General features: G+C 41.7%; 1 protein-coding gene across 1 annotated transcript; it reads right to left on the minus strand.

The window, feature by feature from the left end:
• Nucleotides 1-2,258: 2,258 nt before the first annotated feature.
• setd1a (SET domain containing 1A, histone lysine methyltransferase) lies at nt 2,259-25,976 on the minus strand. Its single transcript, XM_044181102.1, is given in 23 exon segments — nt 2,259-4,709; nt 4,847-4,984; nt 5,275-5,394; nt 7,291-7,401; nt 13,263-13,444; nt 13,646-14,000; nt 15,160-16,460; nt 16,716-16,759; nt 16,900-17,092; nt 17,198-17,237; nt 17,590-17,732; nt 17,820-17,904; nt 18,307-18,474; nt 18,952-19,315; nt 19,317-19,942; nt 20,578-21,167; nt 21,170-22,287; nt 23,001-23,257; nt 23,434-23,564; nt 24,245-24,515; nt 24,611-24,709; nt 24,793-24,937; nt 25,836-25,976. Coding segments are annotated over 22 exon segments (6,648 nt in total). The 5' UTR covers nt 24,931-24,937; nt 25,836-25,976; the 3' UTR covers nt 2,259-4,535.
• Between the last annotated feature and the right edge of the window lie 940 nt (nt 25,977-26,916).

Consider the following 26,916-nt stretch of genomic DNA (forward strand, 5'->3'; position numbering starts at 1 on the left):
TTACATTTTTAACATTATTTTAAAACATTAAGGTAAAATAAGTATTGAACACGTCACCATTTTTCTCAGTAAATATGTTTCTAAAGGTGCTATTGAAATGAAATTTTCACCAGATGTTGGTAACAACTCATTAAATCCACACATGCAAAGAAATCAAACCATAGATGTCCATAAATAAAGTTATGTGTTATAATGTTAAATGACACAGAGAAAAAGTATTGAACACATGAAGAAAGGGAGGTGCAAAAAGGCATGGAAAGCCAAGACAATCAGTAATTAGAAAGCAATCCTGCCCCTTGTCAGTGCAAATTAATATCAGCTGGTTCAGTCCCAACTGATGGCCTATAAAAAGGTGTCTCATGACCAAGGTTTCACAGAAGAAACATCTCATGATGGGTAAAAGCGAAGAGCTCGTGCAAGACAGTTGCAGCCTTATTGTTACAAAACATACTGACGGCATTGGTTACAGAAGGATTTCAAAACTTTTGAATGTTCCAGTGAGCGCTGTTGGGGCCATAATTCTTAAGTGGAAAGAACATCATTTCACCATAAACCGGCCACGACCAGGTGCTCCTCGCAAGATGGAGAGTGAAAAGAATTATCAGAAGAGTTGTTCAAGGACCACTTGTGGACAGCTTCAGAAGGACCTGGAATTAGCAGGTACAATTGTTTCAAAGAAAACGATAAGTAATGCACTCAATCGCCATGGCCTGTATGCACGCTCACCATGCAAGACTCCATTACTGAAGAAAAAGCATGTTGAAGCTTGTTTAAAGTTTGCTGCACAACATTTGGATAAGCATGTGACACACTGGGAGAATATAGTCTGGTCAGATGAGACCAAAATTGAATTCTTTGGATGCCATAATACACACCATGTTTGGAGGGGAAATGGCACTGCACATCACCCCCAAAACACCACACCAACAGTGAAGTTTGGAGGTGGAAACATCATGGTGTGGGGCTGTTTTTCAGCATACGGTACTGGAAAACTTCATATAATTGAAGGAGGAATGAATGGAAAAATGTACAGAGACATTCTTGATAAAAATCTGCTGCCATCTACCAGGATGATGAAAATGAAACGAGGGTGGACATTTCAGCAAGACAATGATCCCAAACACACAGCCAAGGAAACTGTTGGTTTCAGAGAAAGGAAAATAAAGCTGCTAGAATGGCCCAGCCAATCACCTGACTTGAATCCAATTGAAAATCTATGGAAAAAAACTAAAGATCAGAGTTCATGGAAGAGGCCCACGGAACCTTCAAGATTTGAAGACTGTTTGTGTGGAAGAAGGGGCCAAAATCACACTTCAGCAATGCATGCAACTCGTTTCTCCATACAGGAGGCGTCTTGAAGCAGTCATTACCAATAAAGGCTTTTGTACGAAGTATTAAATGAATTTCAGGAAGCGTGTTCAATACTTTTCCGTGTCATTTAACATTATTATACATAACTTAATTTATGGACATCTATGGTTCAATTTCTTTGTATGTGTGGATTGCATGGGTTGTTACCAACATCTGGTGAAAATGTCATGTCAATAGCACCATTTTTAGAAATATATTTACTGAGAAAAATGGTGACGTGTTCAGTACTTATGTTACCTGCTATATGGGCCGAGACCGTGGCGATAATTAAAAGTGGCAATGTAAAGCGCTACTATGAGACAAAGCACAGAGGATCTTTTGAGCAGGTTAACAAGAGGGATGTGTTTTGGTCATTTTGCTACTTCAAAGCTAGGCATTACGATATAATTTCATACAGGGGGAAAGACTCTCAAGTAGGAGACAATTCTACTGTAAAGTACCATAACTGGTAAAAGTCATGGACTGGTTACTGGCCCTTTAATTATTAAACAGCCTGCCTACAGGCTTTAGCCATAGACTGTACCTCATTGTAAAGACTGTAAAGCAAAACTTTCAGAAGACAGGAAAAATGTACTCCTACAGATTACAACACAACCTGCTAAGATACAGGTGCATTAAAGATACAACTACAACAAAAACTTCCTAATAATTTTCTATTCTTAATTTGAAATTACATTGTGTTACCTGGGTCAATGGATGATCCATACAGTGTTGTGAATATCAGGATTCTTTAGACAGTGTGGAAGACCTTTCCTGACACAACTGTTTATTAACAATTGTAAGTAGAGAATTAAAACCATAATTCTGTTTCCACAACAGACACTAATAGTTGTCTATATAATCACTGGCTGAACTCCAGTGCTATTAACAGTTGTAGGACACAGTTATTTAAGAACAAGAGGTTTTCATTTATTTAAAAAATATTTTAATGCACCATTAATAAAGGATCCAACGCATTAATACAAGAGAAATATTGCAAATAATAAAATAATCAAATTAAAAGGAAAAACAATAAAAAATAAACGAATGGAAGGTATGTACATGTTTCCTCCTCATGGAGAGAGGAAAAGGAACAACATATTTACAGCTTGAAATCAGTGTGTTTCTACGAGAAACAAACACCTCTACAATATTTACATGTACTTTGATTTTTTTTTCCTTTCATCTTTTTATCCTGTAGTAAAGAGGGTTGGTTTGTACTGAAAGGCTTTCATTGCAACAAAAAATATCTTAAAGATTTTCCTGTTTGAGACGGAACGAAACAAAAAGTCTTCTGCTAGTTAAAAATTCAAAACGAAAGTTAAACCTTGGACGGCCATAGCCATATGAAAACCAGAGACACAACACAAGGGCCATATACATCCCACTGTCTGCAGCGTATCACAAACCTGATGAGGCTTATCTATGTATACCTTCCACCCATCTACACTGCAAACAGATTGTAAGCAGGACATTTGTTTGCCTTAAGCTGATACATTTTTCAGGGAGGGATGTTTTGTACAGGGCGAATGACTCCACACTCTCAAATAAAAAACATACTAATGCATTCTGGAAAGGTCCACAAAACAGGGGAAAAATTAAACTTTACTAAACTAAACCTTCGAAAAGACCTGATCTAATCAAATAAATGTGCCTTTTAAAAACATTTGTAGCACACAGAGTGACTAAGTTAAACACTGACTGCACATTTTTACTAGGACCTGCAGGAGTTTGGTGGTAATATTTGCTTTAACGGCTGAAGACAGAAGAACTTGCAGTTTGCCATTTGTTGAAACAAAACACAAGAACTCCATGAAGGAACAACTAAACACAAACAAACAGTAAACCTGTCAAACAAATACAACGAACTCTCCTCAAGTTCTTTTGTTGACATAGCTTTAAAAGGGACAATTGACCCCAAAATCAAAAATACATATTTTTCCTCTTACTTGTAGTGCCATTTATCCATCTATTGTTTTGGCGTGAGTTGCCATATTTTGGAGATATCGGCCCGTAGAGATGTCTGCAATTTTTGAATATAATGGGACTATGTGGCGCTCGGCTTGTGGTGCCCAAAGCGCCAACACTGCTGTTGAAAAACTCAACAGCAATGTCTCTTTCCAAAAATTACCCGGCTACTCAAGATAATCCACAGATTTGTTGTGAGCATTTTCATGTAGGGACTATTTTCTTTCTACTAATAGTTTCTATATGGAACTGTTCATAACAAGGTCTGGTCGATATCTCCAAAACTCGGCAACTCACACCAAAACAATCTAGACGGATAAATAGCACTACAGGTAAGAGGAAAAATATGTATTTTTGATTTTGGGTTCAATAGTTCAAAGGACTTTACTCTCATCCAGACAGAAGGTTGTGACAAATCAGGAGAGTGACGCAGTCGAGAAGGGACAGTTTTATAGGGCTGGTGAACCACAAGCCACTAAGGACAGTGGGTGGGTACACTGAAGCTCATTTCACTGTAAGATGCTTACAGCTAATGCAACTAAATACCATTAATAACAGCAACAGTAATATTATTATATAATACTATGAAATGAAATTTAAAAAAAAAAGCTCCAAAACAATCTTCACACTTGGAAATCTTGCATAACTGAAGACCAAATTAATTGAAGTTTGTCATCTTAAAAGTGCGCCCTTAACAAGCGCTTTTAAAAACCCTGAATTTGACTGATATTCCTGTGCGTCTGTGTGCAGATCTGTGTGGGTCGGTGGTTACAGGGAGGGATTTGACACTGGAAGAGTGATCCAGGCTGTGGTTTACGTGATACCAGCATTTTGTTTTTCAGTTTTCATTGTCTTCCTTCAAACGGATATTGGCATGGAAATAGAAAGACCTTTCATGCCTGTCTCCATGGAACAACTTGGTTGGAACATATTACCCAATCAAGTAAAATAATACTGCCACAGAAAAGCTAAAACAGAGGCCCCCTCATAGTATTCACATGCCAGGTAACTCACTGGCTTGTGAAACTATCAAGTTGAAAAGTGCAAGTGTGTGCGTCTCTGTTGCCTGGGTATTGTGAGGACGGCTGTGAGGCCATCCGGAGGAGTGGCGGGGGGTTTTTGGAGGGTGGCTTTGTTTCGAAATACACTCTGAGGAGGGTGAACCAGGTGTCCAGGTCTGGCTGGCCGTTGCAAAGTGAGGAACTGAAGCGCGTCCACTAGTTCAGTGTCCCACGGCAGTTCTCTGTTCCACACAGGCAAGGAATCTTGTTCTCCTCCAAGGGGAATTTGTAGTCGTAGGTGATCTCTTCATTGACGGCAATAGCCTGCTTTGAGTAGATCACAATCTTTTTCTGGGACTCTATGGTGATGACCTTGGCGTAGCAGTTTGGCTAGAGGAACAAAGCAATGGGACACTGATGAGCAACCAGAAATAAATTACAATGAAATTAGTCATGTGTCAGCTATGACCCACAACTACAAACATGGCAGATATGGACGAGTGTTGACTGAGGATGTTCAGACTCACAGTGCAGCAGTGGTTGATGAATCGTGCCAGGTTGCCACACTTGGTGGCATCTATAATTGTGTCGTGGTCCACTCTGAACAAGTAGCTGCTTCCGATGCCTTGCTGTGCGTACCGCTTCTCTCGATTGTCAGCTACCATCTGGACACACGACACACACAAACATTTGCTCACTGAACACTGAACCAACTATAACATACAGGTACCTGTAAAGGTGCATGAGTAACATTTCATTTCCTGTCATATTTACAGTGCTTTATATTAGAATGCACCAATAATGGAATAATGGACCCTTCTTAATGCAATGCTTTCAGATTTTGTAGCTGAATAACTGAATCACTACATGAAACAGTTATTAGGACAACATACTGAGATGTCTGGAAAAAATCATCACTGGTTCAACACAGATTGAAAAAGACTGGAAGCATTACCTGTCTGATGTTCTGACCCACATACTCAATGACCATCTCATCAGCAGCAATGGGCTCCATGGCGAACAGGCCCCACTCGTGGATCCTGCTGCGTCCAAAACGAAGCTTCTTCTTGCGGTACTACAAAAGGACAGAAAAGACTAATTTTAACAGTGGTCTTGGCAAAAATGTCCAAAGCATGCAGGCCCTGAGATGAATATATACTTTGTATTGTCATGAAACTCCAGCCTGGTACAATGCACATGTAAGCAGAAAATGCTGATTTACGTATATGCATTTTTAGTTGTCCACCCAGTTTCTAAGTAGATTCTTACTGCATTTGTCACAGTTCTAGTGTAAAACGGCCACCACCCTTTCGTTAGGGAGTTGCTGGTGAAGGGAAGAGAAGACCGAGACTGATTTCATGTGTGCGTGTTCAACACAGAGATAGCTGTGACATGTTTAGCCTTGAATAGCACAAAGACTTCTGAGATGCTGCATGCAGCCACCAGGTCCAGCTTTTGTTGAACAGCTCTAATGTGTAAGCAAACTGGTCATTAAATCACAACGTCTCGCAATTTCTACATGTGTAAAACACACACATGCAATTTGTATTTAGCTTTGAAGTTGTCAGAAGGCACCGTAGACAAAGCTAGGGTAGCAGTTTACTCCTGTTTTCAGTGTTTTTGCATGCCAGAGTTTTCTCTGTATTATACACAGGGCAACAAGCTAAAAAGCACTATGCTTTTCCTTGGTTGTAAATGGAAGAGGGGTCCTCCTCTTTTTTTTTTTTTCTCATGAACTGCCTTTTTAAGGTCATGCCACAGCATCTCAATAGGATTCAGGTCAGGACTTTGACTAGGCCACTCCATAGTCTTCATTTTGTTCTTCTTCTTCGTCTGTCAGCCTCACTAGAATGCTGTATCAAATTCACATCTGAATCCAAGGTTCAGCTATTATGCAACAGATGTTGAATAAACATTCGCAAACAGTTTGCTCAACTTATCTCTACTAGGCCACTCCAAAGTCTTAATTTTTTTCTTCTTCAGATCCCACAACAACATCCAAAGAACTGCATGACTCCACCATAAGAAAGAGACGGGGCAAAATGGCCTGCATGGCAGAGTTCCAAGGCGAAAACCACTGCTGAGCAAATAGAACATTAAGGCTCATCTCATTTTTGCCAGAAAACATTTTCATGATCCCCAAGACTTTTGGGAAAATCCTCTGTGGACTGACGAGACAAAAGTTGAACTTTTTGGAAGGTGTGTGTCCCATTACATCTGGCGTAAAAGTAACACTGCATTTCAGAAAAAGAACATCATACCAACAGTAAAATATGGTGGTGGTAGTGTGATGGTCTGGAACTGTTGCTGTGATAAATGGAACCATGAATTCTGCTGTCTACAAAAACTCCTGAAGGAGAATTTCCGGCAATCTGTTTGTGACCTCAGGCTGAAGCGAACTTGGGTTCTGCAGCAGGACAATGATCCAAAACACACCAGCAAGTCCACCTCTGAATGGCTGAAGAAGAACAAAATGAAGACTTTGGAGTGGCCTAGTCAAAGTCCTGACCTGAATCCTATTGAGATGCTGTGGCATGACCTTAAAAAGGCAGTTCATGCTCGAAAACCCTCCAATGTGGCTGAATTACAACAATTCTTCAAAGATGAGTGGGCCAAAATTCCTCCACAGCGCTGTAAAAGACTCATTGCAAGTTATCACAAACGCTTGATTGCAGTTGTTGCTGCTAAGGGTGGCCCAACCAGTTATTAGGTTTAGCGGGCAATCACTTTTTCACACAGGGTAGGTTTGGATTTTGTTTTCCCTTAATAATAACATCAACTATCATTTAAAAACTGCATTTTGTGTTTACTTGTGTTATCTTTGACTAATATTAAAATTTGTTTGATGATCTGAAACATTTAAGTGTGACAAACATGCAAAAATATAAGAAATCAGGAAGGGGGCAAACACTTTTGCACACCACTGTAACTGAGTGGGTACATGAGATACCGTGGCTGTAACTGGCTGTACCTTAAGCTGGTTGAGTTTGAGCAGGTCAGAGTCCATGACAGCCGTGGTGCCGATGACGGTGAGGAGGCGGCGCTGCTCTGAACGTCTCTCTGATAGCACGCGGTTAGCTCCCTGGCAGGAAACAGACAGCAAAGAGCTTTACAAAGTGGCCTGTGACACAATCTCATTTTATCATATTGCCTTGAGCTGGAGGAAACTGAACCAGAGTAGCACTTTGACCTTAATGTGCAATAGCCATGTTAGTGTGGGTGAAGTTAATTTCGATACACACCACTGAGAAGACATAAGACTTCAAGTAAATGGTAAGAGGTAGGAGGCAAGTTTCTCTTCTGTTTCTACAATGCATACTAAACTAAATGTAGGAACAACCACTTCATTACTGCATCATGAAGCATTACACAATCAACAAATGCAGGATATGAATTCTGAAAACTTTGAATTGTGTTTCTTATACACGATATCAGCAAAGTTGTCGTTAACTGGATGAACCTTTAATAAAAGTTTGCAAAACACAAAAAACAACTCAAATCAAGATGTAAAAACTAAAAGGGAACAAAGTTAAACTAACGCTGTTCAACAGCACAATTGTAGTATATATGTCAAACCTACTGCAAATCATGAAGGAAGCCCAAATGTATGAAATAACATTTTCAGAACTGATTTAAAAGATGATACAGATTCTGTTAGATGAAGCTTCTCAAGCTCATTATTTCAAAACAAAGGAGCTCTGTCTTTGGTCCTAAACCTACTATTTTTGCCTTATTTCATGTAATTTCTTCAAGATAATGCAGGTGCCTGCTGTTATTTTACATTTTTATTTCTCTTTATAAATGAATCCCCCCAAAAGACCAAAACCAATGATGAATTTACCCTTTTAACAAGTATTACCTGTGTAGTCAATGGCTGTTATAGCTCATGCCTTGTTAAAAATAAAAAGATAATCCTTATATCCTTAATAACACTTTAACAACATTATTATTTTATAAATGTGTCCTTTTGATATTTTTTTCAATAGTAATAAATATATGGATTAAATTACACATCAACATCTATGTTGGAGATGGCTTGCAGCAGACGTGGAAAGGTGAGCGTAGTTGTAGCTAGCAGGGCTGTCACAGGGTCATAGAAACAACAATAATGGTGCTAATGACAAGACAAAGATGACATTAACTCTGCAGTGGACAAAACCTGGTCAAAAACACAGTAAACACCGGCACTTATTTTTCTTTTGTGTGTGTTCATCTTTTTTGATAGCCCTTTTTTAAATAAAATTTAAGGGCCCCAATGGGGGGAAGGCCCTCCAAAAGCCTGGAATGACAAGTTTGTTTTTGTTTGCAATTTTTTAAGTAAGTAATCTAAGTAATTCTCTCACCCCTTACAAAAGGCGCAAAATGGTTTAGTCTACTCTTGGGATTCATCGCTAAAGGCAGCTAATCGAGCCGAGTGGCTGCTGATGCTGGAGTACCAACGTGGACTGTAACATCGTTCCCCAAGAAACGGAGATCAGGGTACCAAAATAGAAAAAAAGGAAGGAAAGAGCTTTTGACTTATTTCTTTCAAAAGAAAGGTGAGCACAACTAACACAGTTTCAGAATGGTTTAAGCTAATATCAGCAGCTGTTTAGATTGAAGGCAAAGCTTAACATCATGAAACATATGGCCCTCAGTTTCAGAATCAGCCACTGAGAGTGGAGCAGCGGCAGGTGAGACAGGTACCGAGGACGTGAGACAAGGTGAGCTCATGAAGTGGCTAAAAATTATTACAAGCAATCATTTGACACTGAGGTGTCGCGGACCTCGCGGTAAAGATTTTGTAGCGATATTTAGCCCCTTTCCAAGTAAGCTAGTATGACATGTTTGGTATCAACGGATTCTTTGCAATCTCGAGATTCATATGAGGGTTAAACCAAGAACTGAGGAAGAGAATTATTACAATTTTAAGATCATGGCGATCAATGAGGTAGAGTCTAATTAAAATATCTATGGTTCTATTTTTCACTTTTAGATGGTTAAATTATGTTAGAAATAGGCCTACCAGTAGTCTACAGTTACATTTTTGGCCCATTCAAACAAGACAATTTAATTTAAAAGATATATATCAATTTACCGTGTTTTTTTCCCCTCAATGTGTTACTGTTACTGGTGCATTCTGGTCAGATTTAATTATTACTATTATTACACCAGGATATCCTGGATCATAACGTTTCCATCGATGGCTTTCAGACTGTTTGGGCCGACAGGGATCGCACCTGGAGTGGTAAGCGGAAAGGTGGCAGGCTTGCTGCGCTGGTCAACAACAGATGGTGTAACCCTGGTCACATTACTATCAAGCAGAGTATCTGTTGCCCAGGCATTGAACTGTTAGCTGTGGGACTCCGGCCATATTATTTGCCACATGAATTCTCACATGCCATTGTTGTGGCTGTTTACATCCCCCCCTCTGCTAACTCGGCATCGGCGTGCAATGCCATTCACACCGCCAACTCCAGACTCAACACACGAACGCACTCATATTGATCTCAGGTGACTTCAACCATGTCAGTGTTTCAACAACACTGACAAATTTCACCCAGTATGTGAGTTGTCCTACTAGAGAGGAGAGGACACTGGACCTGTATGCTAACGTTAAGGATGCATACAGCTCTTCACAATAAACTGGACTGGGCTAAGAACACTCAAGCTGTTTACACGAAGGGCCAGAGCCGCCTCTATTTTCTGAGGAGGCTGAGGTCCTTCAACATCTGCCGGACAATGCTGAGGATGTTTTATGAGTCTGTGGTGGCCAGTGCTATCCTGTATGCTGTTGCATGCTGTGGCAGCAGGTTGAGGGTAGCGGACGCTAACAGGCTCAACAAACTGATCCGTAAGGCCAGTGACATTTTGGGGGTGGAGCTGGATTCTCTGGCGGTGGTGTCAGAAAGGAGCAAAACTACATGTCATCTTGGACAGTGTCTCCCACCCACTCCACGATGTGCTGGTCAAACAAAGGAGTACCTTTAGCGAAAGACTAATCCCCACAAAATGCACCACAGGAAGTCATTCCTGCCTGTGGCCATCAAACTCTTTAACTCTTCCCACTAAGTGTTAGTCTCTATGACCTTAAGTCACTAAATTGGACATTGGATCATTAACATCATTGCAATACTTATATTCCTGTGCAATACTTATATTCCTGTGCAATATATATATATATATATATATATATATACACACACACTTCTATTACTGCTGTGCAATATCCACCGTCTCATAATCATCTTAATAAGCTACACTTAACTTGACAGTACTCATTAAGACGGTGTAGTCCCTCATTCGTCCAGGAGTGTTGTTTATGTTGGTGTTTCTTTCATTTGTGATTTTAGCTACCTGCTCTGGTCTGTACAGCACTTTGGTCAGTGTGGGTTGTTTTTAAATGTGATTTGTAATTCAATTTGGCTTGACTTGACAGAGGGTGGTGTTCAAAGTTCATAATGATCAACCTGAACAACTGTTTAACAATGATTTATGATTTAGTAGGAACATATTATCTGTACCCTTTCTGAAGAACAGCACAGTCTGTGCTTTGAAAATGTTTCCAATGTTTACTCGTCCACAGTCAGACCACCAGGTAGGCCAAAACACATCACTGTGTACCTGGGACATGTGCAAACGCTTCTCAGACCAGAGCGGATACCTCAAAGTTGCTGGGCTACTTTGATCAATTACATCTCATTTTGTGCCAAGTAGGTGATACTGTATCTCTACAAACATTGAGGTTACATCAAAACAATAAGCCAAGGGTAACGAAAAATCTGAATTGTGTGTGCCTGATTATAAAGAGACATGTTTTTCTCCATAGTGACAGTGAGACACGGCACAAAAGCAGAATGGAAAACACATTACCGGCAAATACAAGCTTTGCGTAGGAACGCAACACAACTATGCAGATTTCCAGCACAAAACCACAGCAAAAGTAGTGTGAATCAGCGGTAGTTTGCAAATGACCTGACTGTATACTTCCCTAAGAACAATCTGACAGTGTGTGAATAATAACTGACTACAAGGCACCATGGATAGTGCATCATGATGTGTGTGTGCCATATGTAGGCAGTCACTCCTCATGTGACCCAATAAACGTCAATTCCCAAAATTATACAAGAGTAACAGATAGATAAAAATAGGAAAAATGATGAAAATGACAGCTGAAAAATGACTACATTTGGGAAGGTTGAAGGGATAAGAAAAATGTGAGTGAGAGAAAGAGAAAATGACAAGTGAGTAATAATAAAACTTGGCACATGGTATGCATATGTAGCAGTGGGTTTGGGGTTTCAAAATCACTTTTGAATCTGGTGGATTTTGTGAGCAGAGATATAAAATGTTTATCCCTCCAGAAGCTTTTCAGGATGTGAGGGGTCAGCATTATTTTGTTTGATTGATTCAAAGTATGCTGTTTGTAAATTAACTCCAAGTGGGAAACGTGTGACATTTTGGAAACCTAGTCTACCTCCAAATGTTACTAAACCAAATGTTTATAGGTGCCAGTTTAGCTGTGGAGCTCTCCAGCAAATAAAACCAAGTGTTTTCCAAATTGTTGAGCACTTTAAACAGCTGTTAGCCATCCGTCTCACTGAACACAGTTTTATCAGTCCAGGCCACTTCAACGCACATTAATTTATTTTAGATTTTCTTGTATAATTTGTGCAAACAGGGTTTTATCCTTTCATTTTCAGTAAAATGTTACATTTTGTTTAATAAAAATAACTATTTGTATAACACCTTTCTTGCAGAGATGCAGCACAAACTGATTCACAAAAACAGGATTTAATCTGAGGCAATAATTAGAATTAATGTAAGATAGCATATCAGCTTTTCTAAATACTTACAATTAAAAAATAAACCCTAGATAGTGTACTACTGGTTTAACTAACAAAAGAAAATGTACATCTATCTATAACCTACTGTTTTATAATTATAAAAACAGGATTAAGGACTACTTGACCACTGAATGCACATGTCCTGTTACTGAACGCTGATAACTGACTGTCGTAATCTGTTGTTTGTTTTAAGTCTGTTGCTTGTTTCTTTTATGTGAAATTGTTATGCTGTTGCCAGGACTCCCTTGTAAAAGGGATTCTGAATCTCAATGGTAATATTCATGGTAGAATAAAGGTAAAATAAAAAAATCTTTAAACCATCTCAAAAACAGCATTTTAGGGTTGCACAGTGGTCAAGTTCTACGTCAGAAAGTTGCGAATATGTAATTCTGGAAAACTAATCTGTATGTATGTAAGTTATGATATTATGACATGAAGTTTTTTGTATCTAATTTAATGTGCTGTGTTCAACCATAAGTTACTGTATCGTCTAATTATGAGCAACCTCTAGACTTCTGAGTCAAATGACTGTGCGCCAATTGTAATTACTTACTTCCCTGCCAATTAAATTCCAAAGGGGTACTATCAAGCGTCATATTAACCGTCTATAATAACCATATTCAGTAATCATTGGAATATAATTCTTTCCACATCATCTGGAACCATGTTTGGATTTTTTGTGTCTCAACTTTCCAAACAAGGAATGGTGAACTTTAACTCAAAAAGCTGAGTTTAAGTACCTCAGCCTGATGCTTGATGCAAACTCCTTTTGTAAAAAATGGGCCAACCAAACTTAAAAAGAGCAGTATTTGTTAAGCTCTCCTTTATAGTTAAGACTTTTCTTGCATTGTTTTAAAAACCTTCTACTGTATCTTCAGTATTTTAGCTGAGTTTCTAAATTGCTAGTTCGATAAGGTCAGAACAACAGACCTAAATAAGCTAATATTTTAAAATTAATTAGCAAAATCATTGAAAAACCACACATTCGAGTCCATCGCTGTTAAACATATCCCCCCAACAGAGGCATGGTGGTGGTAAAGAGAAAAAAAAAAGTTTACTAATACTACAGAGACCAAAGGATCAGAGAGGAGTCAGAATGAATTGGGAGTATGCCTACCGAGCTGTCGACATTCTCCACTTCTCGTATGACCTGCTCGGGCAGGTCCAGGTCCAGATAGACGTCCTTTTCCTTGCGGCTGATGGCGTAGTAGCCCTCACTCCTCGCGCAACCGGTCACATGCTCACGAAGCTGTCCACCTGCGTTCTTCTTCTTACGCCGAGGGTTCGGCAAATTGGTTAGTGCAGCTCAAAGGTCAAGGGCAATAGCAGGAAACCATACAGTAATATGAAGACATAACACATTTTATCCTTAAAAAAAGAAAAAATCATATTAAAGTATGCTACTAATTGATTTGAGAACAGCCATAGATTGTTTGGAGATTGGTAACTGGAGTTCAATTCTATGGCAATCACACATAAGGCTGTCATTGATAAGGATATTAGTGTGGCTGACCCAGTGAGTATCATTGAGCCAGTCAGAGCTGTGGTTGTCCTGTAGCAGCTTCTCATAAGTCTTCTTCAGCAACATCAAGTCTTCGCCATCCAGACCGGAGTTCCAGATGTCATACAGGATGGTCATCTGCTCAAACTCACTGCGGTTGTCAAACTTCATGGCTGATGGCTCGGGTGCTGGGATAGGTTTTGGCCAGCGCTGGGATGACATTAACCCTGCCTCCTGCAGAAAGAGGCGCTCACTCTTCCTCACCTCCTCAACCACCTCGTCCTCTGTGTCTGAGCTGGACAGCTCCCCAGACTCAAGCTCCTCTACGTCCACGTCTTCCTCAAAGTCTGAGTCCTACGCATAGGAAGAGGAATATTACTACTAATGAACTGTGAATGAACACTATGGACAAGCACTAAGGCTGAGTTCACACATGTAGTTCAGTTTCCTTGATCCACACTAAAGCAAAAGAAATTATCCATTGTTGCCTTTTAGTTTCTAGTGTGTTTAAGGTTTACACTAAGGTTTATACTGATCTTGTATACATTAAGTCGCTTCGACATATTTATTGGACAGTTTCAGCTATGTGGTCCATAAAAATATTAAGAACCAACGGCTAAATCTTGTTAAGAGTTATTTACGTTTTGAAAGATTTACCAAAATGCATGTATGTATGCAGGACTATTACATTTTTATGAAATATAACATTCATTTTCATGGGGAACAAGCACAGGTGCTGTTCTAAACTGCAATGACCAGACATTTAATGAGGCAGGTTACTGTTCGGACCATTATGGTAAATAAATTGATAACACGAAAAGAGATGCTTCAGGATCTGTCTGACTCAGTTCAGCAGACGAAACTGATCATGCACTGTACGTTTGTTTTGCAGTAATTAATTGAGAGCAAGAGCATGCTGCAAAACAGAAAGCTTTCTAATTGTTTTTCCAGTTGGAGGCAAATGGCTTAATCAGTCAGTCACAATCAGCCTGGCATGTGTGAGGAAAAACTCACTGCACAAGTATAGGACGGAGGCTGACATTAGCTTGATGTTTGATAAACACCAACTGGACACATTCAAATAAAACACTGAGGCAGTGATTCTGATTACTGTTATTGTAGAAAGGAGCACAGGGCCACATCTCTGCCGCTCTGCCTGCTGCTCCAAAACATCCTCCAGCCAGAATCCACCATGTATCACACAGAGAGATACAATGCTGGCAATATAAATCTTGTCATGCCAGTTTAAAAACAGTTTTGAACTTTTTTATCTAAATATATTGTAGTGCTGTAGCATGTTGGTATTCCCATTTCCTGGTGAAAAACCTGATGACATTACCAAAAAACATAAAAAGTTTATGTGCCACCATTACAGGAATCTAACATTGGACCTACAAATGAGTCATATTTCTATTGTGTCAGACACATTGTAACACTGCCATATTACCTGTGACACACTGTCTGATTAAGACACAAACACTTACAGGAACAACAAACCATAAGTCCCACGCACCTCTAGTTTGCGCTTCCTCTGTTTCTTGTCTGGCTGCTCCTTCTGTTTTTTTGTGTGATGAACCTCAAGGTTTTCTTTGTCTTTTCTTCTCCTCTTTTTGCTCTTGTCCTTTTCAAGTTCGAAACCCTTGCCAACCATGACCTTCTTTGACAATGGAGGTAGAGCTGCAGCCTGGCCAACATCCTCAGACTCACAAAGCACTCCCATTGCAGATAAGTATTCTCCTGTATCTCCCCTGGCTGGTAGCGCCTCACCAATGACCTCCTCTGGTGCTTCAAGCACCCCAGAAATAGTGTTGAGGTCTGCTGGGAGCAAGACAGAGGAGTCTTGTTTGGAGGAAGTCCTTTTGGTACCAGGTAGTACTGGGAGAATAGGGGGTTTGCAGTAGTTGTGCTCCATCAGGACAATTACACCCTCAGGGCTTATAACCAGGGCCAGTGTCTCTGGGGAGAAGAGATCATCTTCCATCTTCTGCTCTTCTGCCTCATCAGATGTCTCTGTCTCCTCTGAGTCCCCAGCGTTAGGGTCCATTTTCAGGGCCACGTCAGCCAACACAGATAGGTCAGTGGTTGAAGCTGAGGCCAGCTGCAGGAGGCTTGATGCTCCCAGCTGCTCTCTGAGTCTCAACCTCTGCTCACTTTCTTCCTCATCCTCGTCTTCCTCTCTGAGGGAGTGACATGAAGAAGCAGACAAGCTGGTTGTCCGAGGCCTGCCTCTGGACCGTTTGTTGACAGGAGGTGGAGGAGGGGCCTCCTCGAAGGCCATCCTGCACATAGAGGCATGATCCAATGGCAGATTCTGCACAGTGCGGCACACCATAACAGGAGGAGCGGGAGATTTGGGGGAGTCTTTGCCTGCACCCCGTTTTCCAGGGGATTTGACAAGGGTGGTCTGAGGAGAAACAGGTGGTCCCTTTTTGGACTCATCAGAGTCTTGGGTTCGTCCAGATGGGGGCACAATGAGGGCATTGCCTTCACCTGGTTTGGAGGCAAAGGGGAGAAGCTGGATGCCCTGAGTGGGACGAGCTGAGGGGGTTGGGACAGCAGTGACGGGGAAGTCTGGAGGCCTGCCAGGGGAGAGGAGGGGAGATTCACCTGCCACTTGTGAGGGAGATGGAGATAGCGGTGCAGTCGGCAGTTGTGTTTTGCTGTCATTCTCGCATGTGGAGAATGAGACAGTCTTCCTGCGTTTCTTGAGTGGGGGCACAAAAACAATAGGCGACGAGGGACGCGGGTATGGGGGCGAAGGAGGACGTTTGGTAGGTGCTGTTGTTGTATCTGCCTTGCTGTCCTTGGCTTCACCTGAGAGAAAGAGTTTTTAACAACTAATCCAAACTAAACACAATGCACTTAACATAGCTTTTCCAATTGTTGCTATTTTTAAAGCTGTTAAGTAGCTGTAGCAACAGTCCAAAGAGTGTAGGTAAACCCCTTATAAACTCAAAAATTGTCAAGATCCTCCTTTAATGGTTAACCTTCATGGTTGATGGTGATGATCTTTATTTTTTCATTTGTTGATGTGACATGCATTTGTTAATTATATTGATGAGGACTAACCTGTTTTGACCTCTGCCTTTGGAACAGCAGCTGCATTATTTTCCCTGAGAAAAACACAAGAAGAAATTGAGCCAGCAATAATGACATGATGAAAAGTACATTTAATTATGTAATATTGACAAAATGTGTTTCTGAGGAGCAATGCTCAAAGATAAACTAAAACACAAAATTTTAAACTTCATACCGGTCATCTTCTTTCTCAGTTGTGCTGTCCATGGTTGACTCATCCATGGTGTCTGACCCTTCACTCTCAGCCCTCTCTCCTTCCTCTTCATCCTCATCTTCAGAGGAAGATGAAGATGAGGATGCTGAAGAGGAAGAGCCATCAGAGGACGAGGAGAGGCTCTCATCATCACTATCAGCACTAAGGGCATCATCTAAAAAAAAGAAAAAGAAAAAAGATATTTGGTTTCATTACTGGCTTAATTTAAAGTAAACATTGAAATAAAGACATCGTAGTAAGATTACAGGTTGTGATTTACCATCAGACTCCTTTTCACTTTCCTCTTCTTCCTCATCCTCCTACACATCAAAAAGGTTGTAGTTACAACACTAAAAGATCACAGTGAAATGCTGCCATCTAGCAATCAATAGGAGTGAGAACATGATTCTTATCAAACTTGTTAATACAAAGCAAATGAAAAATCTAACTACTTATTACTTACATGACATATGCATCAAACATTCATATATTTTGCATATAATACTAATAAGCCTGCTGTTTGATGAATACATCTGATAAAAAATATGTTTTCAAAGGACTTATTTGTGTACCTTGTGTGTGTTATTGTTCTTGAGTTTATGTTTTATTCTGTTGTTTGCTTTAAAACAAAAAAAGAAAAGACTGAATTAAAACAAATCAAACAAAACACACCTTTTCAGTTGAGGAGCCATCAGACGTTTCCTCTCCCTCACTGCCAAGATCCCAAGGTTTACGACTTCTTGGCTTCTTTTTCCTCCTCTTGTTGTCTCTTTCAGCTCCATGCCTGTCTGCCACTGGCATTCTCCCCTCAGCAGCTGGAAACAAGACAACAGTTTATGGGTTATATGCAGGCCTATTAATCCAACCCTCCTTTTAAAGTTTTCAACATCAGCTCAGCAAACCTTCGTCATCCTCGTCTGGTGGGGTCGAGGGCCGCGGCCTTTTCATGTCTCCCTCTTCAAGCTCTTGAGGTTCTTTCCTCTTCACCTGCACAATTGGACACCAACAATAATTTTTAAAAATCAATGAAACACAGCCAAGAATGGATTTTAACGGTTCTGGAAATTCTTGACAACTACCATAAGCTTCAAAATCTCGCACAATACCAAACACTACAGCATTTTTTCAATATTTTTGTACTTTAAATCTATGTTTATATTTTTAATCCGGGACCAGTACTGTTAGGGAACGTTTTCTTTTAAAATGCAAAATAAAAAACAATGGCTCAAACTGGGGGGCATGCAATGATGGTGATACATTTCTTGTTAACTGTAAAATTGACACTTGCTAGTGTGTGTATGTAATCAGTAGGTGTTTAATTTATCAAATCAGTATGAGCTGTTAACATGGAGATACAGTCCAAGATCTGCCGCAGTGTTGTGCTTTTACCTTGAAGGAAGGCAGTCGTAGTGCTCCTCGGAGAGAAAATCCCTCCATGCCACCACTCTTTGCCCAATCCACAAGTGACGTGAGAGGTTCCCGAGGACGGTTGACCTTTTCCTCTTTTTTCTCATCATCCCGTAAGGCAGACACCCCCCTAACCATTGTTTGGAAAGGCTAGAGCAGAGATACATTTACAACTTGTATTTATTCCTTTTTACCATTACACAGTATAACAATGATACCTTATCAATGTGGTCAGCGGCATCATCTTGCTACTGAGAATGAGGAAGGCAAATTCAAACTGCCATCAAGTAGTGTCAGATTTGGAAAGGATAACACCCCCTTGCTATTTATAAGGCAGCAAGATCCTTTAAGTTTAGTCTTTTTAAACTGAAAATGGAGAAAGCAAAATTTGTAGCAACAACGCACATAAGGACAAGTAAAGATGTTTATGGCAGTTTTTGATCTGAACATAGAATCAGTCTGAAGCAAAGGATATTTTAGAGAGATTTAGTCAAGAGGTTTAATGAAACAAACCCCCAAAAAGGGACAAAGACGTGGATAAAGCAGTATTTCTTACCTTCACACAAAAAACAGAACAGCAAGATTAAAAACAAAAACACCAGCACTATTGTGATTAGTCTTCCTTACCTTGGCCTTGGTCTCTTTCCTTTCCCACCACTCGTCAAAAGTCGCAAAGGCAACGTTCTCTACCATTTTGCGGTTCAGGTCCCTCTGCATGATGTTTTTCATTTCCTGGATCAGAGTGGCCAGAACCATCTGCACTGTGGCTTCATGTGGACTCTCAGCAAGCATGGGCATCTCCTCCCCTGGAGCCCTGTACTCGTCTCCATCCCCGGGCAGCATGGTGCCATAGCCAGGTGGGGGCATGTAGGAGGGGTAGTGTGGTGGTAAGACGTGCGGCGGCCAGCCAGTATGGGGAGGCAGGATACCATGGTGTGGAGGGGGTGGAATCTGAGTGCTGTGGGGGTCAGGGTAGGGGTAGGGCATGTGGGGGCATGTAGCGGTGGTCCTGGTCATAATGAGAGCCCGCCCCGCTACCCTCTTGGTCCATGTAGGGGTGATGTGTGTGGGGTGGGGGCATAGAGTGGAGATGGTAGGAGGTGTAGTCTGCTGTGGCTGCCTCACCGGGGCCAGGGGTGTCGTTGGATGACGACATGCGGAGCTGGTGTAGGCGACTTAGCATGTGGGTCTGCATTTGGAAGGACATAGGAGCTCCACCGCTGTACTGGTTCATCAGCTCCATGGAGGTGGCATAGTCATACATGTGGTGGGGCATGGGAGGAGGATACTCGGGGTGCAGCTCCATGTGGGGCAGGGGAGGGATCCCAGGGGGAGGTGGGGGCTGGAGGGAGTAACCAGGGGGAGGTGGAGGAGGCAAATGAGGAGGGTAGGAAGGTATGGGAGGGTGAATGGAGGTGCCAAAGTGCTGTGCAGAGTCAGAGATGGGTGGGGGTGAAGATGAAGGGTCCGTTGTTTGTGAAGGCATGGCAGCCTGGGATGAAGAGGGTGAGGAACCTGAGATGACTGAGGGCTGGTGGGTGGTCACCGTTGTTATGGTTGTTTCCTCCTCCTCCTCATCTGAGATCTCCATGTCTTCCCCTGAGGAATGAGGGGAGGACTGAAAGAAAACAAAGAGTTTACTGTTTTAAGTTGGGAAATTGCTTAAGTGTTTAAACACCATCTTCACTGCTAACTACATGTTCAAAGTGGGGCTTCAAAGATAACTCACAACCACAGAATCAGGAAGTGTACTGTCAGAAAATAGCATATTAATGCAAAACCACAAAATAATACAGTAAAATTGCGATAAAGAAAAACCAAAACATACACATAGGTCTTAGGATGTGTACAATATTTGTGTTTTTCTGTGTACTGAAGATGTTATTTTTTCTTTCCTTTCTTTGTCTTCCTTTGCACTAAATAGTCCTTTGTTTGCAGATTTGTATGTGCATATTCTTTTGTGTGTGTGCATTTTTAATAATAAAAAACAACAAAAACATTTCCATTTACAAAAAAAATACATAAATGAAACATTACTGGGTTTTTTAGGGGTTGTTTTTAACCAAAGCAATAAGGTGCCCACTCCATACAATGTTACAGCCCTACTCTAAAAAATAATAAGCTGCCTTTATGCTACTTTGTTTAATACCACTTGACAACAAAGTGAGACGAATGCAACTTTTGTCAGAACAAAATGCAGTTGAGGCCCAACAGTCTGAACCCTGAAGTTTCATTACACACTACTGATCTTACCTGACTCTGTCCATTGTAAGGTGGTGTGTGTGCTCCTGTTTTGCTCCGTGTATCAGCAGATCCAGCCTGTGAAGATTCCTCCTGCAAAGCTCCAGTCCCACTGAGGCCAACCTGGGGCTGGGGTTCCTCTGGGGGCAGGATGAGGGAAGAGTAGGTGGAAGAGGATGGTGTGGTTGCTGTAAGTACAGTGGGACTCTTCCTACCTTCTCCCCCCTTTCCCCGTTTCCTTCCTCTGTGGCCATCTCGGTCTCTTTCCCCTTTCCTCCTGTGGTCCTTCTCCCCATTGTCTCCCACCTGATTACCACTTGTGTGCCCTCCTGTTACATCACCTGACCCACCTCTTCGCTCTCCTCCATCTCCACGTATGCCCCTCTGCTTCTCCTCTTTCCTATCTTCCTCATCTTCCTCATCAGAGGCAAGGAAAGAAAATTTAGCCTTTTGTTCTTTTAGGAGCATCTCAATACGAGAGTCGAGGCTGCTGCTGTGGTAGACAAACGGTAAACTCTCATTGGTGGAATCTGGCTCTGGGGAAGAGGAGTCACGTTGAGGGGGCAGTGGGGAGCTAGAGGAGGAGGGAAGATGATGGGGAGGGAGGTAGAGGAAGGGGATGTAGAGGGGGAAGCAATGGTGGGGTGGGGCGGGGAAGAAGGTGGGGGGGGTGTCTTCGGCGGTGCAGGTGGGGTGCTGGGACGGCGTTTGGGCTTTGTCCACTGCTCTTCACGTGCTGGACTGTCCTGGTTGAAGTCCAGTGTTCCAAGTGTCTCAGCTACAGCCGCTGCGATGACTGAGGCTGGCGGGAGGGGAGGTGGCGGTGGGGGAGGAGGAGGCAGAGTACTGTGGTGACCAGCGTGGTAGTCTTTGTCAGCACTTACCGAAGGTAGAGAGCCCCTCTCTGCGAGGTTTGTGCCCCCTTGACGGGTGGAAACGTCCAAACCCTGAGAAGGGGCTGGGGCAGGCTCTTTGGAGGAGGAGTATGCAGAGTAAGAGGAGGGTGGAGGAGACATGCTGTTAGAGGAAGAGCGATGGGAGTTGGAATTGTATCTGGGGTCAGAGCTGTTGGAGTAGTCACTGTCTCTGTCCCTGTCTCTATCCCTGTCTCTGTCTCTGTCCCTGTCCCTGTCCTGGTCATGGCTGCTCCTTCTGCGGCTGCTACCATGGTGGTTGTGAGAATGGTGATGGTTGCGGTGCCTCTGGTGGCTGTGGTCACCTGATCGGGAGCCCAGGCTGTCTCGCCGGTACCCCCTTTCGTCCCTGCGATCTGAGTGGTGATGGGAGTGATGGGAATGGTACTTTGAAGAAGAGTTTGTGTCTTGCTGGTGGTGGTAAGATGACCTCCTGGAGCCAATCCCCCCTGCCCCATAGCGGCCCCCTGAGTCTCTGTCACGGTCCCTGTCTGACATTGGGGGCTGATCGTATTGGGTGGCAAGAGGTGGCGGAGGCATTGAGGAGTGGTGCGCGATGTGTGGCCCAGGCCCTCCAACATTGGGGTATGGGGGGTAGCATGGCGGCTCGTTGGGACGGTACGATGTGGTTGGAGGGTACATAGGGCGACCTCGATGATACACTGAAGGTTCCTGCGCATCCTCAGAGTAACGAGACACTTTGTATCCTCCGACAGTAGATGAGACTGCAGAAGACGAGGAGGAGGAAGGTAGCATGTCCTGGGGAGGGTAGCCGCTGCCCAAAGTGCCAGTGTTGTAGCCAGTATGCCTACAGGACACAAATGCGGTAGATTTTAAACTATTATTTTGTGGACCCAAGCATGATTGACATTCACAAACATGCAACTACAGTCTCCGACTACTACTCTTCCACCGACTAGCTATGCCACCACTGCCAGTTGATCCGAATGATCAAAAGCACAAACTCCAAAATTTCCGTTTCATGTTATTTTAGCAATTTATGTTCAGCCAACAGAGATACTGTAAGTTGTACCAAGAGAATGTTCTATGCAGAACATAATGTTAAAATACTTGTTTTGTAATGTAATGGTGGCAAACATTGGTGCACTGTTCAAACATGCAGTCCATGCAACATAACCACTGCAAAGAACCCGGGAGCAATTACTCTTGCTGTGTGAGCTGAGATAAATTTTATATGAAGACAACAAAAGAATTATGAGAGTTGTTTAAAAATTTGCAGATAAGTTATGAAGAATTATAGCTACATTTTCAAAGTAGTACAATTGTTATTAGCAGTTATTATAATACAAAATATTTACAAAAAGACAAATAAATAACATACATGAAATGATTTCTTGAGGTCCCATACTCATAATTATGATTTGATAATGTATAGGTAAAGATGTCGAGTGTCTCAGCTTCGACTGAGGGACCTGAATTTGCCTCATGATAACGACAGCAATAAAGCAAAGGTAAAATTCTGACATGAAACTCTCTATATGCTAAACATTAACAACTAACCTGCCGCCGGTGAAGCCCGAGTCTTGTGAGAAAGGCGTCCCAGATCTGGAGCTGTAAGGTGTTCCTCCACCCCCCTGAGATGAAGCAGAGGAGCCAGGGGTGTAGGGGCCTGTCATGGAAGAGGGGGGCGTGTCCAGACGCTGATCACTGTAACCAGTATCCGCAGAGCAAGGGGTGATGCTTCCTGATGTGAGGGCCTGGACCCCTGCTGCCAAAACTGCAAGATCACTGGAGAGCCTCCGCCTGATTTCTGATGACTGTGCAGAAAAAAATATATATATAAATATATATCTCTATGTAGTACCTGTTGTTCACTCAGGTAATGACTAAGAATAAAGCTACTGAAAAACTCAAAGTGTTCTTAATATCCATTTATATATCAACTCTAGATGATCATTAAATAACTGAAGTGACAATTATGCTGTGACAATACCGTGTCAGGCTGTGGCTGTGTTGGGGCCTGAGGCTGGAGCCTGTCTGTCAAAGCCTTGCCTCCCAGGGGCACTGTCTGAGGAGTGTAGGACCCGTTTACTATCAGGTCATAATACTTCTGCCTCTGCTGGCCTGGGTTAAAAACAAAAAACACAGAAAAATAAATACAGGGTGTGAAATGAGTTCACCACAGACATAATCAGTATCTACTTATAATGAGGTTTTCAAGGCAAACTCCATTAGGTTTAACTGCCTCCACCAAGAGCCAGTATGTCTCATTTGCTTGTCGGGCCATTTAGTTAGCATGATATCTCAAAACTTATTAACAGATTTCAGTTAAGGTTTGTGGGAAGTCGGGGCAAGAAGCAAGTAACTCACACTTTTCTCAAAAATACAGCTCTTTCTTGAATGAAATAAAAAGCTGGCACATATATCCCATGATTTTGCTTCACTATGGGTATTACTATGTGTATAAAGATCAAGGCGCAGAGTAAGAATCTCCTAAACTTTGCAATTATAAAAAAACAAATTTAGAGAGTTGTGCAGCCTTGGGGAGACACACACTACACAAATTTGTTTAAAAAAACAAAACTGGCTTATGTTATATTTCAATTTGTGTTAACAGTGTTTCAATGTGTTTTGTGTGGACATAAACACAGTTTTAAACCAAAATCTCAAATGTGTTACATGTTTATACTGGCTTATTTTTTGTCACTGTACAAATATAAGGTTAACCCCAAATTGTCTGAAGCATCACTGTAATAACTTAGCTCATACTTTGAAGATGCTTCAGATTATGTGTTACAGCTTACCTTTTATATCCAGTTGAGCATGAATGATGTTACCCATTACAGAGGTGTTGTGCAGATGCTTGACTGTGTCCTTGGCTCCTCTGGTGCTGGTAAACAAAACCCTGGCCAGGCCCAAGTGTTTCCTGGTCTTGGGGTGAAACAGAATCTCCATCTCCTCAACTTCACCAAATTTGGCACACATTTCTGCCAAGAAGGGCTCCTTGATGTTGTCATTGAGTCTAGCAAAGGTCACCTCCTTGAGGGGTATGGGACCCACATAGAACTCATCAAGCTGAGAAGAAAAATTACATCAGGGAAACGAACTTGTCATTCCAATAGATGAAGCTGCTGGGATGTGTGAAATTAATGTCAACCAGCGAGTCTCACCTTAAATTTCGGCACTGGCAGGGACAGTTCTGTATACCTGGACCATAGTCTTCTGGGTCTAGGGTCCCGCAGTTCACCCACAGGAGGAAATCCAGAGTCCTGTAAAAATTATACAGGTTGCAGTTCAAAGACACAATTTTAGGCACATACATTATAGAGAAAAATACTGGAATTCAACTCACTGGCACACTGAAATGCACTCCATCATATCTGTAGACTTTCTGTGTGACCCTCCGAATGGTTGGGTCCTGGACGAGTTTATAGCTCTTCCACTGCAAACTGACAGCTTTCTGTGTTTCTGCCTCACCGTCTGGATCCATCCTACAACTGAGTGTCAAAGGAAAACCATGATTTCAGACAGTGCAGCAGCTACCACGTCAAAACCATCACCACGAAGAGTAAAGCTTTAACAAATTAGCTGCAGAGTAGAGAGCTATACTGATCTGAAATGCTGCAGTAATTACAGCCAAAGTATGTTTGGCCGCTGGCAGTAGGTACACTGTATGGTAACGTAACAGAACGATAAGCTGCGTCACATCAGTTAGCCAAACATTAAGTTTTTCTGACAACTGTCTGTTAATAGTAATTTTCAAGGCAGCGGAAAAAATAAATTAAAAAAGGATAATAATCAGGACGTTTTCAGTCTCGACTAAGATGCTGCGTGCTGTCAAAACAATGACCAGCGTTACGTCACTGATCAGTTAGTTCAGCTAGCAACCTGCTAGCTGCACCAACAAAATGCAAAGAAACTGTGTTTTCCAAAGTCAAGACAGAGTTCATGTTAAACGCAGGTTAATACGGGTTCCGAACTATTCCGTAGGAACAACATCATCGGTAGCTCTTGCGTTAGATAACGTTTACTGATGTTAAATTACTTATGTCTTCTCGCTTTAGCTAGGGCAAGTTGCCGTTGGCTAACGTTAATGCTAACTAGCAAGAACATCTAGTTAGGAGTAAAACTCTGATCTTATTAACCCGCCGTCCACATCAACAACATTTTATCAGTAACATTCATGTTATGCACCTCTCTTCGAGGCTCTACTGACGTGTTTTCTGCCTAAATTCAGATCCCACCTCTTTGAGACCTACTGCCCGCTCATCCGAAAGTAGCAACCCGCCGCTACAGTGTAGGCAGCTACAGCCAGGCCCGGGAGACGAACAAGAAAAACACTGACTCCCTAACAGAAAAGGGACATCTCCGACCCAGCGCCAAAGCAAAACTTACGAGCTAAAACGATGCCGCTATCATTCCGGTAGTTAGTCAAAACAACAACACGCCTCTGCGAGCGACGAATCCATTATTTTCGCTTTAAAATCCCTATATTGTTGAGAGAGCGGCCATCGCATAACCAACCTGAAAGCCTCGCCTGTTCTCCATCAGTGTATGCGAATGCAGCCTACGATTCCTGATCGGCACTTTCTTCAAACCCGGTTACTGATACTAAAACACGGAAGCCACCACATCGGCATACAACACTGTAAATATAATTAAAATGATCTATTTTAAGTGAGTAAACGACTGCATTTTATTAATGGTCAAATTTCTACAGTTGAGAAAATGTTTGAATCTGCTGATACAAACCATAGACCCAAACCAAGAAAAGTGATCAACGCGCCCCCTAAAGGCTGATCAGTGACAACTCAGCTAACGCAAACTCAATTTTATCACACTTCTGAACCAAGTGGTGGACAGTTCTAATATTTAATATATAACAGACATAATAATAAAGTGACTCATTTGGTATGGTGTTTACAGAAAACCTTTAAGAGGATGGTAGAAATTGCACAGCTATATTCAAAGTGCATTCAAAATTGTACTCTAGTGATAATACTTAAGCAAAATACAAAATACTTTAAGTACCATAAGTGAAAGTACTCATTAGGCAGCAAAATGGCCCCTATCAGTGTTATTACATATTGTATTATTGGATTACTTTTACTAATGCATAAACATGTAAGCAGCATTTTAAAGGTTTAGTTGGTCGTGGTGGAGGTAATTTTATTTACTCTATATAGGCCTACTGTAAGGCAGTTTAATCTTAACAATTCATCATATTTTATAAGCTGGTCATAGGTTTTGTATATCAAATCTTATGTAAATATATAATTACAGCTGTCAAATAAATGTAGGTGTGTAAAAAGAAAAATGTAGCAAAACATGGAAATGTTCAAGTAAAGTACAGCTAACTCAAAATTGTGCTTAAGTGAGGTAATTTAGTAAATGTAAGTAGTTACATTCCACTGCTGCATACTGTATACTGTTGTGGTTGACTGCTGTCTGTTGGATTCAGAAACTGGCCCATAAT

Source organism: Siniperca chuatsi, linkage group LG21 (assembly GCF_020085105.1).
Source record: "Siniperca chuatsi isolate FFG_IHB_CAS linkage group LG21, ASM2008510v1, whole genome shotgun sequence".
Taxonomy (NCBI): Eukaryota; Metazoa; Chordata; class Actinopteri; order Centrarchiformes; family Sinipercidae; genus Siniperca; species Siniperca chuatsi.